Consider the following 20,438-nt stretch of genomic DNA (forward strand, 5'->3'; position numbering starts at 1 on the left):
TCGCCCTAGTTAGTGCTCAGGAGAGGAATCAGTGGTCTGGCCACTTCCCGAGGCCAGGGCTCCTGTCCAGCTGTGTTCTGCCCAGCAGCCTCCAGCCCCGTGCAGCCTGCACCTTCACTAACTCTGCAGGTAAGAAGCCTTTGCCTGGGAAACGTCACTGCTCCCTGGTCCTCAGAAGGCTGATTCAGCAGCTCAGCAGGGTCTGAAGGGCTACAGGATAGGCAGAATGGAAAACAGTGGCCATCTGAGATACCCATATTCTGCCAGCTCAGTGATCCTGATTAAGACGACTGCTTGGCCCTAATTCTCAGCCAACAAAAAGTTGTTAAAATCCACTACCAACTCAAGGCCTCCGAAACAGGCAGACCATGTCCTTTGGTGACAGTACCTAAGCCTTTTCTCTGTGGAATCAGGAGGGCCAAGGAGTAGTGCTAAATTCAGCACTAAATAGCAAACTGCCAGAAAGATCCTGTACTCCTTTCCATGGGAGAGGCCAGGAGCAGAGGCCTCAGAACCCAAGCTCCCCCGACCAGATTGTCTTGGACCTACCCCGAGCCCTCCGGGCCCCGTTGCGGAACCTCTGCAGGATCTGGTGCTTTTTGGAGACCGAGTGGCTCTTCGGGAGCCTGCAGAAGAGCCGCTGGAGCTGAGCAGTGACCATCCCAAAGCAGGCAGTGGTGGCCTTCTCCTCCTGGCCCTCAGTCATCTCAGCACAGGAGATCAATAGCTTTTCTCCAGGCTTGGCGTCAGGGGTGGAGTGCCGGGTGGGGGAGGGCTCCGGGGAGGGCCCTGGGCCTCGCATGACCCGAACAGTCACCTGGGCCCTCAGGCTCTGGTACACGCACCGACTGACTGACGATCCTTCTCTCTCCGCACTGAGGTCCTTTCCCCTCCACCTCCCCCAATGGAAAACTTTCTATTCCTGGGGCTTTTAGCTTGATAAGATAAAAATGCCCCCACCAAACAGGCTGCAGGGAAGAGCCTGCCTCGAGCCTCACTTCTCAGTCATGCCTGTGAGTCTGAAAATCAATGTCTCCAAAGTTTCAGACGACAGAAGTGATCGGTTACCTCACACCACGTGCCCAGCCCAGGAGCTCGTTAATGGATTTCTTTGGGGATGGTGGATTACTAATGCTTCACCAGCTGTACAGGCTCCTAAGGGACAAACTGGAGCTAATTCACATCCTCCCGTGCTAAGCCCAGGTGGGGGAAGGGCCCATAAGGAGGTGGTGTTGCTTTAAGAGGGTCAGGCCATTCATTTATCTGAGACTAGATACCTGAGCAGAAGAGGATGCGGGGTGGTGAGAAAAGGTCAGTCTCTCACAAAAGGGCAGAAATGTTGTTCTCTTGCCCCAAAACAGTACTCACAGGTGTTCCCTCAGTCTGACTCCTAGAAGCTGCCAAGCCCTAGTAGAAAAGTTCTGGGAGGCCCTGTTGCCCAGTCCAAGACAGAAGACTGGTACCAGACAGGCAGCAGAGCCTTCCAGAAAAGCCACTAGAGAGGGGTGCCCCTCCCAGGCTGCCCAGAGATGACAGGACTCACCTGCCAACCACCAGCAGGGACCAGTTTAACAAGAAGAGGGACACTTGTTCTTTTTTTTTTTTTTTTTTTGAGGCAGGATCTTGCTCTGTTGCCCAGGTTGGAGTGCAATGGTCCAATCATGGCTCACGGCAGCCTCGACCTCCTGGGCTCAAGTGATTCTCTCACCTCCCAGCATGTAGCTGGGGCTACAGGCGGGCACCACCACATCCAGTTAATTTTTATATTTTTTGTAGAGGTCGAGGTCTCACCGTGTTCCCCAGGCTGGTCTTGAACTCCTGGACTCAAGAGATCATCCTGCCTCAGTCTCCCAAAGTGCTGGGATTACAGGTGTGAAGCCACCATGCCCAGCAGGGACACCTCTCCCTTAACCAGAGGAAATGCACCTCAGAGGAATCACACACTTGCAGAATCTCTTGTGGAAGATGCACTTACACGTCTGTGCTCAGATGCCACCCTTCCTCAGTGGCATACTGGTTCTTTCTCCCTAATGCTTCCTCAGGGAGAAGGGAGCTGCCCATAGCCTTTGTTGTGGCCCTCTCTAGTTTACCAAGCAACTTCTGTACCAGAAGAAGGGCATAAGCAAGTCCAGGTCCTGAAATGACACTTGGGACCATCAAGCCAGGGGTGGGAGCCAAGTTCCTTGCCCCGCTGTAACTCTAGTCCTTGCACCCAAGATCTCCAAGAAGGCCCAGGAAGTCCTGCCTGGCTGAGCACAGGCAAAGGCTCATTCCCATCCCTGCCCTCAAAGAAGAGAACATGGGGCTGCTGGGGAAACTTTAAAATGTGAGTCACGGCCAGTCGTCTTGGCTGACACCTGTAATCCCAGTGCTTTTGGAGGCCAAGGCAGGTGGATCATGAGGTCAGGAGATTGAGACCATCCTGGCTATCACGGTGAATCCCCATCTCTACTAAAAATTCAAAAAAATCAGCCAGGTGTGGTGGCATGCACCTGTAGCACCAGCTACTCAGGAGGCTGAGGCAGGAGAATCACTTGAACCCAGGAGGCAGAGGTTGCAGTGAGCCGAGATCGCGCCACTGCACTCCAGCCTGAGCGATAGAACGAGACTCCATCTCAAAAAAAAAAAAAAAAAAAAAAGAAAGAAAGAAAGAAAAGAAAAAGGCACGTGTAATGTGGGGAAATCCCTTCCGAATGCCCCGTTTGGGCTGCACTTCTCTTTTCTCCTCATCACTGAGCTGTTCTTTGACAGGTTAAGTCATTGGGAAAGACAACAGGAAAGAACTGGCAGAGTCTGGAGATGGGGTTTTCAGAAGCTCTAGGATCTTCACTCCTGACCTTTGGAAAACTAGATAGATTTTTCTACTGTAATGATGGTCTGGGAGGAGAACTACCTAGAGGCAGGGAAATGCCTGCAATGACCTCTTGCTGTCTCTAACATCTAAGTGATGACTCAAGTGATGACTCCATGCTGGAGGCAAGTCCAGCCAAAATCTGGCATAATTTGAAGCAACAACCTTCACCATCTTACTTGCTGGGGTACAATATATTATCACCCTATTTTATATGAAAGTTACCTCTAGATGGCTTTTAAAAAACACTCATCACTAGGATAGACATTCATGGACAATATGCTCAACATTTCTCTCAAAACTCTCATGTTACAACTGGAATCTGTTGTTCCAGTTGAATAATAAGACATCTCTGAAGTTTTTTTGTGGGGGGAGGTTAATACCTTCTTCAGATGCAAAAAACCCACATAATTCTTTCAGCAGAAACCACGAAGTCTGCAACTTCCATTCAACTTGGGTAGAAAAAACAGCCTCCTGCAAATCAGCAAGAAAAATAAGCAATGGTACCTGCTCCCAAATAAGAGATGGACCTGGAGAAATATACAGAGTCAGAGCTGGCTTAGGGGTGGGAGGTTTCCCCAGATGTACTGTTTCTCGTGGGGCCACATCGCTGCCTGAGATTAGAGCCAGAGGTCCATTAGGCAACCTCAGATTATTGTCCAGTCCCTATCCATCTCTTCTTCACCCTAGCTGTCCGCTCTAGCATCCAGTCTGTTAATTTCACTTTGGTCCCTGATTAGTCCTGTGTCATGAGCTCTGACAGCTGGGCCATGGCAAGAAGGAGGAACAGAAAAAGATCCTCCACCTGAATTTCCAGGCCCACCCCCTTAACACACTGAGCACCTACGGGGTGAGGTGGGAACGGGGAGAGACACACTTGTTTCTTTCATCTTAAGATGTGGAAAAACTTCACCCTTTGTCTAAAGATCTCATGATTTACACATGATGACGATCAATTTAGAAACTGATTGTTGAAAATTGGCTTAAGTGGAGCCAATTCTCAATTAGCCAGCCCTAGCTGATTCTCTAGCTTCTATATGGCTCACCTTCCTTTTTTTTCTGTACCTCCCTTTTTGGACATTTCAGCATTCACTGGCAGAAGGGCAGCAGATGAATAAATAAACTCAACTAACTTGCGTGATCAATGATGTTAGTCTAAGGCAAAATGCCGTGCTGGGTTCTGGTGCTGGTTTTGCTACTAATGATCTGCGTTATCTTAGTGAAGTCATTTGACTTCCCTGAATGCTGTGTTTCCTCATCTACGAGATGGCCCTGATTACATCAGCTCTATCGACCAAACAAGAGAACTGCAATCCTGACAGAGGCAGTGCACATCAAACGGCCTTAGTGACGGCCAAGTGCAACAGAGTTATTTCTGCTCCGACAGTTTCTTTGCCTTCTCAACTCTTCCTATTCCATGTGAATATTCTCATCCTAGCAGGTTCACGGAATGCCAGCTTGTATCTTCAGCAAACACAATGGTAATTCTTTTCCAGTTCTAGCGTCCAGTAGAAACAAAACATAAAAGGATTTTTAAAAAGTAAGAACATCGCTCTTCTTTTTGGCCTGACTTTCATGAAAACCTGGAGTCTGATTTCTTAAAGGTCTATGTAGGCCACGATTTAATTTTCTAGGAGCCCCAGCCAATGGCCACTGCAGACGTCTAAATAAGACCTGCCCCACCCTGGAAATATGTTTGTTCAAAAAACAGGAATGGGGAGCACACAGGATAACATCATCACCTCAGAAGAAGGTGGCACACAGGCCCTCCACTGAAGAATAAACCTGTCACAGGTAAATGTCATACTCAGCCATCCACTCACCTGCTCAGTGCCACACAAAAATGAACAGACTGTCTTTCCAACATCACCCTCATGCAGACCCTCAGCACGCACATCTTGCACTCCCCCTCAACCCTCTGCCCCATGCCCTCGAATGGGGCCAGGGCAGTAGTTATAGGTAGGAAAATCCGAAAGAAAATCTGGGACGTGCTACAATTCCCAGGGGTCACCAGACTCCTCAGCCAAAGTGAGGCGTTCTCCCCTGGGAGGCTGGACACATGCTACGACGCCCGGAGGGACCCCACTGCTCTTCCTCCTTCCTCTCCAAAAAGGGCAAAAAAAGAGAATCAAACCTCAAAGATTTCCCGATGGGTACATCTCTCACAAACCTTTGTGTACTCTAGGAACCACAGGTATGCTAGAACAGGCCCAGCATGGCCGTGTGGGCCACTTCAGCCAAAGACCACACCACGGAGAGTTGTTGGGGTCTACCAGGCTCTGCCTGAGTCTCCTCAGCATGGTTATGAGTGCTTCAGAAAAAAACTCAAAAGTCACTTCCCCAGGTCTGAGTCAAGATAGTCTTGACCTTGGGGTGGGGCAACCCCTGACTGCTCCCAAGCTCCGACCTTATTCCACTTAAACCAGTGCCCCCAGGGAACCCAGCCTTCTGCCTGGTCTAACATCATCACCTCAGCCTCCTTGCTGCTTCCCCTAAGCCCCAAAACTGGCTCTGTTCCCCTTCCGACCCTGAGATCCAGCCCGGAACATGTGGAGAGAGGCTTGCCAAAACTCTTGGAAAAAAACTGAAAATGACTAAATGCAAAACCATCTCCCCAGTCAGGCCCGGCCTTCCCAGCTGCCGCCAGCCCTTCCCCACCCAGCCTTGGAGAGTCAGAAAGAGCCCTGCGGGAGGGGCAGGTGCCCAGAGTCAGCAGAGAGGGAGCGAGACCCTGCAGGGGGGCAGAAAACATCCTGCCACCAGCACAGACCCAGGTCTGCAAGCTTGTGAGAAGGACATTGTACCAGCTGGCGCTGACTGAGCCCCAGGAACATGGTTCCCTCAGAAGGGCTGGGGGTGGGGAGCTTGCATGCTTTGCACACCCACAAATACTCACCCACCCAAGGATACTCACCTTGCCATCTGAGGAATGCGAACAGGAAGGGCCTCTGGTGAGGCCAGAGATGTGTTTACAGGTTCCTCAGCAGCCTTCATAGTAAGCTTGGGCAGGGCAACAGTGCCAGCAGCTGCCCTCCACGGGGAAACTGAGGGATGAGGGGTGGGTGTGGGAGCCAGAGAGAGCCCTGTGGGAGAACACTGGGGTGCAGGAGCTGGGACCCACCCCTGGCCATCCCATCTCAGGTAACTGCCTCTCACACAGAGGTGCTGGATCTGAAGCCCAAAGTGGAGGAAATGGCTTGAGGGCCTGAGACATCATGACAGCCTTGAAGACCTGTCAGAATGAGGCCCGCCCGAGAGGTTCTAACTTTACCACTGTCCCTGGCAAAGCCAGCAAGTAACCTCTGACCAGGTAACTCCCTTTCAACTGAGCTAAGCATCCCTGTATCCCTGTATTCTGACCTCATGGAGCTATTTTGAGCATGAATATAGCAGCGGGCATGAAAACACTTTAGGCTCTTCAGGGAAAAGACACTATTGACATGCGAAGAATTCTTCTTGTGCCCATTCTCAGACCTGGACTCGGCCTTGCGGCAGCTTCTCCTGAGCTCTGGCCCCAGATCTGCTCACACTTCACAGGAAGTGGCTCCCTGACAGGATAAATTCACTCTCCTACCCAGCAGGGCCCTTGGGACTGGGCTGGGGGCTGTCTTTTCTTTGTTACTCAGGGACTACCTGCCAGGCTTGGCACAGGCTGGCTCGCCCGTAGAACTGGGGAGAGAGGATAGCAGACCAAACCCTCAATGCTGCGAGGAGATGTCAATTCCCTTCCACCTAATAACTCCGCAGGATCAGCAGGCAAACACACACGTTCATTACCAAGTCTAATTAGGCTGGCAGACAAGTGGCATTAATCATTTTTGACTGTACCTGGGATTCAAGCCCCCCACACTCCATAATCAGAAAATTTCATGCTCTGATGAATAGTGGGGAAAATTAAGCGCACATTTAATCCTTTCACTTTCATCTTTTGATAAGACAGGAAGCAGGGAGGAGAGGAAAACCGGGCTGCAGCGTGGGGAGCTCAGAAGGCCTCTTTGAAAGCATTCCAGGTCCTTTCCCTGGCCCCTAACACACACATCCTCCAACAGGACCTTGCCCAAGAAGAAGACCCCAATTAGAGCCAGGGGTAGGAGAGGGCTTGGGAGTGGGGGATTCCCACAATCTTTAACAACAAAATATCCATTTCTGTGCTTCATTTTCTTAAACTCTAAAGCCAAACATGGGGCTAAATCAAGGAAAACACACACCACACACTCAGTGCTGCTGGGTGCACAAATACCTTCCAAGTGCCGAAGGTAAATAAATACAGAAGCCGCCAGAATAACACAGGATGATTTCTGAGAGGCCTGAAATGAAGACCTTTCTCTGCTACAGGAAGAATCAGTGCCAATGTCCTAGGAGCCTTTTTCACAAAGAATGCACAAAGGGGAGATGGGTCTGCAGGATCAGGGGGCTGTCACGCAGGTGCTTCCAGCTGTGCAGAAAGTGCAGAAAGTAGAGTTGAACCCAGCCAATAGTGCAGCAACAAGACTAGAGAGACCGGACTAGAGGCCTTGGGAGACGTCAGCTATTCTTAATAAGAATAGTCCCGGTGCCCTTCCCTGAGGGCTGCATGGCAGGGCCTTGTATTCACAGCGTCATTAAAATCTATCACAGAGTCGGGAGGTTAGAGGGCCTCCCTTTCAACCATGTAATTCCAATCACTTAACACTTCACAACCCTGAATAACGCCCCCTCTGGAGAGAGACTTGGACTCCAGGAGCAGACAGGTGGCATCCACTGACAATGGTCAAGGTGTGTCTAAGCATCTCCAGGAGGGTTTGAGTAAGGCTTAGGTTTCTCCAAGTGCCAGACCATTCCCTGGTCCAGGATGGCTTACGCAGCCACCAAAATGAGATGAAAGGTAAAAGGCCACCTCCATGCACCTTCTACAGAAGGAAGAGGAAGGGACATCATCTGTAAGGGAAAGTCCCTGAGAACAAAGTCAGAGGGCAGCCAGTGAGTTTCTCTGGTTATTTGCTGTTGACCATTCCCCCGCTAGAATGCTAGAAATGCATTCTCACCATCACCACCACCCCTACCCCAAAACACACACATGTGCTCACACAACCTTTCGTTCTCTCTCTGTCTTTCCACATATCACCACTGGATTTCCTTCTCTATCTCACAACTATGATTTCTTTAATCCTAGAAATTAATATTAACTCTGAACTTCCCTGTTCACAAATCCAGCATTAACCAGAGCTTGGTTACAGACCTTCAAGTGGGGTAAGCTTAGGTTAGATGAACTTTTGCTAAAAAGGCAGACAGACAGTGGGAAGAGTGTTTTCCGAAATGTTTTCCTTACTAAAAGCCCCTTCTGCCAACATGGTTCCCACCCAGTGTCAGCCTCCTGGGCAGACAGATGTCACTCACATTCACATACCCAATGCCCTCCTGCCTGTTTCCAAGGGCAGGGATATTTCATAGCACAAACAAGCCATCATTTTCATCACTCACCACGCGGTGAGACCCTGCTGTGTGCCTGGCACTCTGCTAGGTGCAAGTAACACAAAGACAAGGAGCCAAGGACTTCGTGGCCCCTATGCCAGGCACAGAAGGGTCTCCTCAGCCACAGCAGGACATCAGGTAGGAGTGGCATTTCTAGAGAACGCCTAATACCCAAATTTTCTGGGATGCCTATGGCAGTCACCTCCCCACTTAGCTCAGCAACCAGGCAGAGTTTGCAAAGTGTACTCACTGCTTCGAAAGGTAATCCTAGGAGGTGTCACGAGCCCAGACTAGTTGTTACAGCTGTTAGATGGGAGGGGACAATAACAATCATATCGAATTAAACATTCGTATTGCATTTTGCTAGGCCCTGTTCCAAGTGCCTTATGTATATTAATCCATTTAATTCTCACATTAACATGCTGAAGTAGGTAATATCATTGTCCCCATTTTTTTTAAACAAGGAAGCAGAACACAGAGACGTCCGGGGGTAACATGGGGACTAAGTGGTAGTCAGGATTCAAACCCAGGGCTCTGGTTCCAGTCTGTACTCTTAACTACTGCAGAGTATGATTTTTTAAAGTCCTGTTTCTAACACTTGCTTTTCAAAATGAAGATAAAACAAAGCAACCCCACCATGGAATCAGACCCTTCAGCTTGAAGAAAGATGCTCCATGAGTTTGGCCTGCTATGTCTCCACCTGCCAGCCCTCATCTGCACATCAGAACGTTTCTCAACTTTTGCCATCCAGCCATAGGTTCACAATTAGTTAAATATTAGTCATGACAAACAGAGACTCCTTTTTGTAGCCCCTTGATTCCAGTTTTGCTTTCTTTCCAGTGTTCAGACATCGTTAGTATTAAACCAACTATGTGGGGGGCCATGAGAGCCCAGGAAAGTAAAAAGACCTCACCAAGTCACGCACAAAGTCAGAGGTACTGCCTGGGGGCCTGAGTCTTCCTGCCACTAGAAATGATGTATGACTTAATCAAAGGAGATCGACAATTCTGATGTGACATGATGATCAATTCATTTAATCATGGAGTATCTCACACAGGCACATGCAAATACACACAAGGGTACCATTATCACCAAACCAGAAAAAGAAAATCACAAAACTATGTGCAAAATCTTCAACAAGTGATATAGTCCCCCAAAGTCTAACTACAAACTAGAATGCCAATGAAGCAGATTTCCTGGGATTCCAGCTATGATAAAACTCATTTCACTGAGGCTCCCGGCTCTCTCCCTGTGTGTAGGGGTTGTTGGATGCAGTAAGGGAATCTTGAAAGTGCAAAAGCTGCCGACACACCCAAGGGTAAGTTGCACTCGATTCTACTGCAGTCAAAGGCATTTACCAAAGGACAGCAGCCCCTCTACCCACAACATGTACCTCTACAAACCTTTGCTCCTTCCTTCTTAATTAGCACCTGAACTGGGAGTTCTGGTGGAGGAAAGAGCACCACCCACTGCCCTTCCAATCTTTCCCTTCCAGTTGATCCAGGCTTAGAGTCTGAGCTCTATTTCCCTGCAGCCAGCTGCAGCGGGTAGCACACTGAACAGCCTCGGCTGCAGACTGCAGGCAGAAAAAAGGTAGGGTTTTCCTGATGTGGAAATCGCTGCTGCTGTCCAACGCTACAGTTGGATGGGAGATGTAAGGCTGCTGTCATGGGGGAAGGGCCTTTGCTGAAAGATGCAAACCACAATCCATTTCCAGAGATGCTTGTTAGAGGCTGTGCCATTGTCTGTGCTTTGGGCTTCAGTTATTTGAAATATCATGTAAACACATGAACACATGGCTGTGGATATCCTCTGCTAAACACGCAAGAGCAAATGCCGGGGAGGGGGTGGACGGTGGACACCTATTAAAGGCATACGCACCCCTAACTGTAGGAGGAGAAAATAAACCCCCAAGAAAACTGAAGATTAGATCAGAAAATGTATACACTGGGGGCCCAGTGTTTTCTGGCTTTGAGAAGAGCCTGGCTCAGGAGGTGACTGGAGGGGCCTGAGAGCTGTGGAGATGAAGGGACCCTGTCAGGAGTTGAGTAATGTTAGAGCATGACGACTAGGGCAGGAACCCAGGAGGAGGAAGGGGAGGAGGCAGGGCACAGCCAAACATTGGAGCAGAGTCCAAAGGTTTGAGGGGCCAGAGGCGAAAGGCAGGAGGGGGCATGGGTTCAGGGGGACTTCAGGCTCTCTTCAGTCTCACAGCCTGCCTTTATCCGGAGCCTAACAAGGTCTCCTCCCTGTCCCAATAGGTCCCCCTGGAGGAGAGGTCTGAGCCTGGAGGAGAGGTCTGAGCGGACAAACAAGCGTTTTGTCAGTAACCCTAATAAGCAAGGGTCAAACGGTCATCTAACAGCAGTCTCACAACCCACTCCCAAGAACTCACAACGAAACCATGAGGGTGCACAGGGAGATGACAGAATGACCTTGTCGCTGAGGCCATCACCCACCCACCTCCCACAACCTGCGTGTGAGAGTGTGTGTGTGTGTGTGTGTGTGTGTGTGTAGGGCCGAGGCATGCACCTGTCAGGAGACAGGTATCTGTTAACTACCGCATAACCATACCTAGGCAGTGGGCAGGCACTAAAGGATACAGGGCAGGGAGCTAAGGGGAAGACTGTCCCCAGGGGTTACCTCCTTATGGTCGGGGCTCCCCTGGAGCCAGAGAGTGTAATGGCCCCTCTCTCCTTGCCCCAGGGCCCTACCAGTCCTTCGCCCCCAGACTGCAGTCTCCCCGCGCGCCCCTCCCCTGCCTTCACACTTACTAGCGCAGCGCAGCGCCTGCCGCAGCACCTCTCGTCCACACAGGTCACACCAGCCGGGGCCGCCCGGCAGCACCAATTCCGCGAAGCAGTGCCCCTCGCCTCGCTCCGCCGGGACTCGGGGATCCTGCGGCTGCTCGAAGATGCTCCTCACGTCGCGGGGTCGGGGCGCTCCAGGCCGCCGCCGCAGTCTCTGCTGCAGACCAGGCCGGAGCGGGCGAGCGGGTCGGGAGGCCCGGGTTGGGGGCTCCAGGTTCCCCCGGGCAGCCCTCCGGGCGCTGCGCCCCTCGTGCGCCCCGGGCGCAGTGGAGAGGGGCGCCGGGACACAGCGGCGCGAGGACCGGTCGGGGGGCGGCGGCGGCGGCTCGGGGCCGCTCAGGCTCTGTAGATAGTGAGGCGGCTCGGGGTCCAAGAGTAGCGGGTACGGGCGCTGCCCAATGGCCGAGGACGCCATGGCCATGCCCGGCTAGTGGCTGCGGCTTTGGCAGCGGCGGCTTTGGCGACTGCGCTACTCCCGAGGCAGCCCCGAGAGAAGGGGCGGCCCCACATCAGCGCGCCTTTAAAGGGACCGCAGCCTGCTGGGCGGGGCGGGGGCGGGGAGAGTCGGAGTGGCAGGAAGAACTACCCAAGGGAACCACCGACGGACCGAGGGGTAGGGTCGGTGCGGGGTGACGTCTGCGCGAGTGTGGATTTGGGGGCGTCACCTGGAGCAGCTGCAGGATTCCGCAGAGGAGCGCCTCTGTACAGTACAGTTCAGAGGGCGCATTTCTGCGAGGGACCCTCGGCCTTCAGCCCTGCCTCTTTCCCTTGCCGATCACTTCCCCCAACACCAGGTCCACCCGCCACCCGCACCCTCACGCGCCCCGGGAGGGAGCAGGTCGGAGGGAAAGGCTTGGGAACTGGCTTGATGGGGGTCTCAGTAGGGCCCCTCCGTCTAGGCGTCCGCCCGCCACCCTCCCGCTGATCGTGCGGACAGAAAGGCAGCGCTCCTTGGCCCTTTCTCTCTCCGGCTTGTCGCCGCCCTCCGCCCCCTCTAGAGGCGAGCTCGACGCGGGTCGGGAATGCCCCGCTTGTGCTCCGGCAGCCGCGCGTTGTCCCGTGGCTGACCGCCGGATGCAGCCAGCGCAGCTGGGGCTGGCAGAGCTGTCCGCGTGCGACTTTCGCTCTGGTTGGATTTCCCCTCCCTTTGCAGCCCTGCCGGGTAGGGTATTCCTCTTTCCTGGAAGACTGGTGCGGGGGAGGTAGGGGGACTCGATGCAGAGAACGCTCCCGCGCCCCAAGGGTTGGGGGAGCTTTTCTTCCTTAGCCAACCCTCCGCTCCCTAGAGCTGCTCGAGTAACTACTATTTAGGGGATACCAGTTCCCCTAAATGCCCTACGTGGAACCTGGTATGGACGGCTCAGTCATGGGACCCAAAGAGAGATCTCCTTTCTCCCGGCACTTTCCCCAATGAAGGCTTGCTTCATGGACTCCTGTCTGGTTTAACGCTCTGCGGTCACCATCTTGAAAGTCTTACTTTTTGAACAAAGGGCCAGGCGTCTTCTTTTTGCACCGGTTCTCACAAATTATGTAGTTTTTCCTGACAGGCACCTTTGCCCATGGAAACAGGCCCATCTCATGGATAAGGAGGACTCCTGGATCTCTGAACCTGGGCCTAGGCCCTCTCCAGCCCCAATTCTGTTAACTGCACACTGGGCTGGAGGTAGCGAGACGGGTGGGTGTTAACCTGACACTTTCCAGCTCCGTCATTACGACTCAGTGATCACAGCTTTCCTCTTAAAACACGGGTTCAGTTTGGTCTGTCTAGCGGTGGTCATTTTTTAGAAGAATAGTCTAAAATTCTTCTGGACCTGGTCTCTCCTTTCTCTTCCCAGGCCAGAGACCGGTCTCCCCCTAGTGCTTTGTAGGGGAATCTTCACTTTTGCTTTTTGTTTTTCCCTTGGAGGTAATTTTTAGGTAATTCCTAAGAATTCCAGAGTCCAGTGGCCAGGGAATTCCCAGTCAGCTTTAGTCCATGGCTTCTCCCTCATGGTAATCATAGTCCTCTGCCTCCCAAATCTGTAGCAGATGAGAGGTTCCTGGGGCTCTGGGGTTCACCAGAGGCCGGAGCTCACCCTATGAGGTGGTTTCTGAGGAACGACCCATGGGACAATCAACCCCACAGTGCTACCAAATAGAGGAGCTCCGAAGAGGGGTGTGAGCCACAGGCCACCCCCTCTGCCCCACCCCTCCTCTACCTTTCCTCTTCCCTCTCCTAACCTTGCTTTTGCTACATCAGTGGTTTTCAAACCTTGGTATGCATCACAGTCACCTGGAGGGCTTGTTAAGATTAGTGGGCTTCGCCGGGCGCGGTGGCTCAAGCCTGTAATCCCAGCACTTTGGGAGGCCGAGACGGGCGGATCACGAGGTCAGAAGATCGAGACCATCCTGGCTAATACGGTGAAACCCCGTCTCTACTAAAAAATGCAAAAAACGAGCCGGGCGAGGTGGCGGGCTCCTGTAGTCCCAGCTACTCGGGAGGCTGAGGCAGGAGAATGGCGTAAGCCCGGGAGGCGGAGCTTGCAGTGAGCTGAGATCCGGCCACTGCACTCCAGCCTGGGTGACAGAGCGAGACTCCGTCTCAAAAAAAAAAAAAAGATTAGTGGGCTTCATCCCCAAAGTTTCAGAATCTATAGGTCTGGGGCTGGGGTTCGAGATGACTCATTTTTAGCAAGTTCCCAGGTGTTGATGCTATTGATCCAGGGACCCAACTTGGAAAACCATTGCTCTAGGTCTGAAGTGGTGATAAGAGAATGGGCTTCTCTGTTCCTTCTCCCCAGGACAAGTGTACTTCAGTGGACATGACAGAGAAAAGCCCAATAGGGGCTATTCCTGAATACTTTCTGCTGAAGGTGTAAAAGGGAAAATACAATTTGCCCTTGTGGTGTCTTATTTTCATCTCCTACTTTTTCTGCAAGCAGTTCTCTTGGGGTTGTTGCAGAAATCTGTATTCCATATAAACATTTGCTGTGTCCACACCCTGTTGCCCATCTCCACACACTTGAGACTCCTTCCCTTCCAGGATTACAGTGGGTGGGTGAGGTCCTGGGCATGGACCCAGCTTGAGCTCTGAGTGACAGCCTGTTGGGGCAAGAAGCAGCAGGGATCTGACAACAAGTGCATCCCTGGAAGATCGGCTTTGAAATGCCATTTGTGAAATAATTGCTAACAGTCTCCATCTCTGTCCTTCCCTGCAGCCTCAAAGCATGGTTTGGGCATCCCAGCCTAGATTTCCTGGATAGAGAGACTCATGGGGAGGGGCATCATCTCTGGCCATGGGAAACTGAGGACTGTCTGAAACCATCAGGCATAAAGCTCTTCCCCAGTTGTCTGGGCTGTACAGAAAAATGCTCTAGTTTTTGTTTTCCTCCTGCAGCTCTGATTTGGTGGAGTGGCAGGGGCTGCTCTTAGCATGAATGCGGGAGGAGATAGTGCAAGGCCAGAGCCCTACATTTGGCTTCTTGGATGGGAACGGAGATGAAAATGGAGATATTAATCATATAACTCCATGTAACCAATCCAAAAAGTTTATCATAAAGTTTATCTTAAAGTTCATCTCCCTGAGCCAAGAAATTAGAGTTGGGGCGGGTAGTTGCCCTCCTCAACCTCAACATGAGGCTCCCTGGCTGGGGCATGTCTCCTCTGATGCCAGTTTTCCCAGCCCAGTCCCCTTCTTCCCTGAAATAGCATCCCCCCACCACCCACAACACACACATAGACTTCTTTCTTGTTCACACACACACACACACACACACACCCCCCACATGAATAGCAACTTATTCCTTCTTCTCCAGAGAAGAAGTGCTAAAGAAACTCTAGTCTCATTATAAGGTCAGGACATTGCTGGGGTAGTGTCGGATGCCCGGACTTTAACATTTTTTGGATCTGTCTAGTCATTCAGGCTACAAGGGTGAGACCACAGCATCTGCTGAAACACCTCCCTTGGGAGCTTTTCCCCCTTGTTAGTAGATCCTCTTGGCTCAGACCCATTGACTTTTTTCTGTTTGTGACTCACTCCCAGCAGAGTGGGTGTGCTGCTTTTATTTTTGACCAAGGGGAAGGATTATGACAGTGAGGTTAGAGTGTGTGGTCAGGGTGTGAGATCACTTCAGAGGTGGTCCCGGAGCGTGCTAGTTTTCCCATTGGGTGAGTTGTTTTACCACCGTCCCCCAGTCTCCCTCCCCAAGTCCCCTAGTAAGAAGGAAAATGGAAGGACAGAACATGGCCTGACTTCCTGAAAGGGACGTTTTTTGGTTTTGTTTGGCTTTGAGGCGTTTGAAGTCACCTGAAATCCCCGAAGCTTTCAGGGAACTCCCAGGGATTCTGACAGTTGCACAACTGTCTACATGGAATCGCTGTAAGAGTCAGGACAAGTTAGGTTATGCTGTAGTAATAAGCTCCACCGCTCAGTGCCCTGAAATAACAGGCTCCTTTCTCACTCACGTTACATGCCTTTTGCAGGTTGGCATGGGCTCTCTTCTCATCAGACTCACCATGTCTAATTTTGCCAATCACTGTGCCAAAGGGAAACTGAGAGAGCCTGGACGATCCCACACCAGCATTTAAAAGCTCCAGTCACTTTCACTCACAGCTTATTGACCAGAACTAGTCATATGAACCCATCCTACAAACAGGAGCAGATTTACAAGTCTACCTTGTGCTCAGAAGGGGAAAGAGCTGGAAATAGTTGGCAGTCAGCACTAATGACCAGTGCAGTCTTCAAGGGCATAGAGCAGTTATTCATTCATTTAATGAGTAATTCTCTGATATCCACTATGTATCAAGCACTGTTCTAAGCATTAAAGGTACAACAGTGAAACGGATATGTTCATGAAGCTTACATTTAATGAAAGAGCCAGACAATAAACAAACACAAGAGTAATATGATGTCAGGTTGTAAGTACTTTGATAAAAATCCAGCACATTAAGGGGATGAAGGTGATAGAGGCTACTCTATTTGAGTAGTCAAGAAAGACCTTTCTGGGGAGCAGACATTTAAACAGACCTGAACGAAGCAAGCCCTTTGTCTATCTGGGCAAGAATGTACCAGACTAAGAGAACAACAGGCACAACAGCCTCAAAAACTTTTCAAGCTTTATGAACCTGAGTTTGTTCAAAATGCATATTCTTGGACCCGACCCTCTGATTCCTTATGTCTGGATTTTGGCCTGGATTTTGCAAGAAACTTTGATTCATATGGCTCACAGACCACACTTTGAAAATGGGGTTACAGCAGTGAATGGTTAAAATTGTGTGACCCCCTCCACAGACATTTGGAAAAAAATGCCCTTATCTTGATTAACGACGAAACACAGGTCTCCAGTGCTGCTTCCTTTCCTTCTTGGGCAGCGTGTTGCATACAGAGCCCAGCTTTCCCAGGAAGTGAGTGCTGCCTGCAACGTGTGATGGGGGTCAGTCATATTTTACATTACGAGACTGAGAGCAGGGACCATGACAAAATGTTTTGGAGGATCAAAATTGTGTTTGTGAAAGAAATCCCTTGTAAAGTGCCATATGTTACATGTATTTGCTCAAGAAACATACATTGAGCGTCCATTATGTGGCAGGCACTTTTGGCTTGAATGACTTCATCTTCATGGCAACTCCGTGAAATAGCTGTAATTCCTATTTTACAGATGAGAAAATCAAGGCTCAGAGAAGTCATGTGACTGGCCCAAACAGGTATCACAGTCTGGACTCATATCCACTCAGGTCCATGAATTTGTCTTTGTCCTGCCCAGCTGGCGTGGTAGAAAGGGCAGGGCTCAGAATCTCTGATCACGCTTTGTAGGTGCAGTTTGAAGGATCAGCAAAATCTTTTCCCAGTTTCCTCTCCCTGTGGAAACCCCGCTCCACTCCAAGGGTCTAGTCCAAACGCCAGGTCCTCCAGAGCCTTCTCAGAGTCACCCAGACCTCACTCATGGCTCCTTCCCTGGGATCTCACAAGAAGCCCATTGTACCTCTGACGTTCAGAGTATCCTAACATGAGTCGCAGCTCAGTTTGCACATGTTTGCCTCCCTTACTTGGGTCTTGTGGTCTTTCTGATCCCACCGTGCAGGGCTAACTGGAGATGCTCATTAACCTGTACCTATCCCAGGATTTTTTTTCTTAAATTTCCAGGATTTTTCTTAAATTTCCAGGATTCTTAAATTTCCAGGATTTTTTTCTCTTCAAGCCATGCCCCCTGCACCCAGAGATGGAGAGATGGAGGAATCGTTTGGTTTGGGGAGCATGGAAGGTCCCTGAGGACCTGCTGGGGCAGGGTAGAAGTTGGAGTAGTATTGGGAGCTCCATTTAAGACTCATGTACCTCCTCCAAGATGCTGGTCACTGGGTGAATTTCCTGCCTCCAGATGTTTGTAGCTGGCCAGGGCTGAGGGCTGGTGGGGCACCATCTCCACTCTTGGTGGAATGGGCTTTCTGTGTGTCACCAAACTCCAGTGCTCCCAAGGGGATCTCCTAGGTCCTTGACAGTACTTGGGGACAAGAAGGGCAGATCAAGGTGGGGACGAAAGCAGGGAGGGATACGAGGGCTCCTGGAAAGGTGTCATCATATAGAGTGGGGGCAGGTGGGGCTTGTTTTCCACCAGTTTTAGTGGCACCTCCTCCATCCATCTCAATTATGAAAATTTTCCATCCTGAACTGCTCTGCCAGGCTTATGATAAGACTGGTGTGTGTGTGTACGTGTGTGTGTGTGTGTGTGTGTGTTTTCTTTCTGCATTGGAAAAACTCAGATATTCCAGGCAGATTTGTCAGCAATTTTTTTTCCTCAGCCAGAGGGAAAGCTCCAAGCCATAGCCACTTGCATTCCAGCACTAAGCCAACTTGGCCCACTGTGGTGGTAGGAAGTCGTGGACTGGGTTACAACAGACCAGCGAGAGCAGGGTGGCCTGGGTGACCTCACAGGCTCTCCCTGCCCCACCCCGGCCCCCACCTGTCTCCTCCTCTGTGCTCTGTGTCTCCCTGTCTTGCCTCTCCTTTCTGCTCCCTCTCCCCGTGCCCTGCTCATCCTCTCTGCCTCTCCCTCTCCATCCGTCTTCATCTCCCCCTCCCTCTCTCCTTTCTCACTCCCACCTCTTATCTCACCCCTCCTCCTCTGTCTCTGGTGAAGAATGAAGAGAAGGGCACCACACTGCTCCAGCGGCAGTCATTCTGAGCTCCCAAGGAACAGAAACTGAAGCTATTTCAGGTCAGCCTGGCTCATTCCTTAACACTTCCCATCGGGGTTGCCTGATTAAGGATCCTTTGTGAGATGGGGGAAAAGAAGCCAGAACTCCACCCTTTAAAAAATCATCGAAGCATGGTTGGGCCTGGTGACTCACACCTGTCACCCCAGCACTTTGGGAGGCCAAGGCGGGCAGATCACCTGAGGTCAGAAGTCTGAGAGCAGCCTGGCCAAACATGGCGAAAACCCTATCTCTACTAAAAATACAAAAATTAGCCAGGCATGGTAGCGGGCACCTGTAGACCCAGCTACTAGGGAGGTTGAGTCAGGAGAATGGCTGGAACCTGGGAGGTGGTTGCAGTGAGCCGAGATTGCACCACTGCACTCCAGCCTGGGGGATAGAGTGACATTCTGTCTCAAATAAATAAATAAATAAATGAATAAATAATAAATAAATAAATAAATAAAACAGGCTGAGCGCGGTGGCTCACACCTGTAATCCCAGCACTTTCGGAGGCTGAGGCGCGCTGATCACGAGATCGGGAGATCGAGACCATCCTGGCCAATGCGATGAAACCCTGTCTCTACTAAAAATACAAAAATTAGCTGGGCTTGGTGGCACGTGCCTGTAATACCAGCTACTTGGGAGGCTGAGGCAGGAGAATTACTTAAACTAGGAAGTTGGAGTTTGCAGTGAGCCAAGATTGCGCCACTGCACTCCAGCTGGGTGACAGAGCAAGACTCTGTCCTAAATAAATATATAAACATAAATTTTAAAAAATCAGCGAAGCAGTTTGGAAGTGAACCCAAAATGACCAGTTGCAGCAATCCTTTGAGGATAGTGAAGCAAAGCGGCTCCGTGAAAGCAAACTGTGGTTCCAGTAGGAGGGTGGCCTAGCCATGGTTGAGATCCATCCTGTCCTTAGACTGGCTGCCCTGGCCTCAGCTCTCAGGGCGGGTATGGGATGGGGTGCCTGGTCCAGTGTACCATGCACTGCCAATTGGCCTCTGTTGGACCATTCACATGCTCTCTGCGGGATCTTTGTAAACTCTGCCTCAGCGTTCTCAAACCTGAGCTGGTGTGAGAATTACCAGGGAAGCTCATCAATAATACAGATTCCTGGGCCACACCCTTACCAATTGGATTCAGGAGCTGAGTGGGGTCCCAAAATATGTGTTTTGAAACCAGGACAGCAGTCTCAAGAGAGGAAACTGTGTGGATTCTGGGAGAGAAATAGAGATGTGGCCCTGCAGTACCATGCCCTCCAGAGCTGACTGTACTTCCAGCCTGGGTACCTGGGACAGGCCCCCTCATCCTTCCAGTTAGGCCCCCTTTTAGCTTGGGTCAGCCTGTTTTAAGAGTCTGCTAGCCATGAATCTGAATGCCACATGGAATCTTCCCAGATATCTGTGACCGATCTGAGCCCCCGACTCAGCCCATCTGAGACAAGGCCTTCTGTTTCCTCTACCTACCCTGTGCAGGGGCTCATAGCTGAATGAGGTGGGGAGGGGATGAGGAAGGTGAGCAGAGTATGCAGAAAACTATTGTGTTAATAATATTGTGTTTTGGGCCGGTGCAGTGGCTCACGCCTGTAATCCTAGCCCTTTGGGAGGCCGAGATGGGTGGATCACCTGAGATCGGGAGTTTGAGACCAGCCTGACCAACATAGAGAAACCCCGTCTCTACCAAAAATACAAAATTAGCTGGGCATGGTGGCACACTCCTGTAATCCCAGCCACTCAGGAGGCTGAGGCAGGAGAATAGCTTGAACCTGGGAGGCGGAGGTTGCGGTGAGCTGAGATCGCGCCATTGCACTCCAGCCTGGCAACAACAGCGAAACTCCGTCTCAAAAAATAATAATATTAATAACATTGTGTTTTAGGCACTTTATGCACATAGCTAATCTATTCCTACCCATAAGTTTCCACTCACCGCACGGGCACCAGAGAGTAGTATCTTTAAAATACCAGTTGGACTGGACCTAAAACCTGTCTGTGGTCTCTGGGGTAAAGCCCGAGTTCCTCAGTGTGGCCTGCAAGGACCTTTTGGACTGGCTCCTCCCTTTCCACAATACCAGCTTCCAACTTTAACCTACTCTCCAGTCATACAGAAATACTTGTAGCTCTTCCCATGCCTGTGCTGCTGCTGCTCCCACGGCC

General features: G+C 51.0%; 2 protein-coding genes across 8 annotated transcripts in view; both read right to left on the bottom strand.

Moving 5' to 3' along the window:
- RASSF5 (Ras association domain family member 5) overlaps positions 1-11,634 on the bottom strand; it is a 78,693-nt gene extending 67,059 nt beyond the window's left edge. The window contains exon 1 of the mRNA XM_003893203.5: positions 11,077-11,634. Within this exon, the coding sequence (XP_003893252.2) occupies positions 11,077-11,533 (457 nt within the window). The 5' untranslated portion in view covers positions 11,534-11,634. The remainder of the gene's footprint in view (positions 1-11,076) is intronic.
- Positions 11,635-15,935: 4,301 nt separating this feature from the next.
- The window catches only part of IKBKE (inhibitor of nuclear factor kappa B kinase subunit epsilon), a 32,472-nt gene continuing 27,969 nt past the window's right edge, over positions 15,936-20,438 (bottom strand). For all 7 annotated transcript variants that reach the window (XM_031656367.1, XM_031656366.1, XM_031656364.1 and 4 more), the window contains one exon: positions 15,936-17,588. In XM_031656367.1, the coding sequence (XP_031512227.1) occupies positions 17,540-17,588 (49 nt within the window). In that variant the 3' untranslated portion in view covers positions 15,936-17,539. The remainder of the gene's footprint in view (positions 17,589-20,438) is intronic.

The sequence above is a fragment of the Papio anubis genome, chromosome 1, assembly GCF_008728515.1.
Source record: "Papio anubis isolate 15944 chromosome 1, Panubis1.0, whole genome shotgun sequence".
NCBI classification, from domain to species: Eukaryota; Metazoa; Chordata; class Mammalia; order Primates; family Cercopithecidae; genus Papio; species Papio anubis.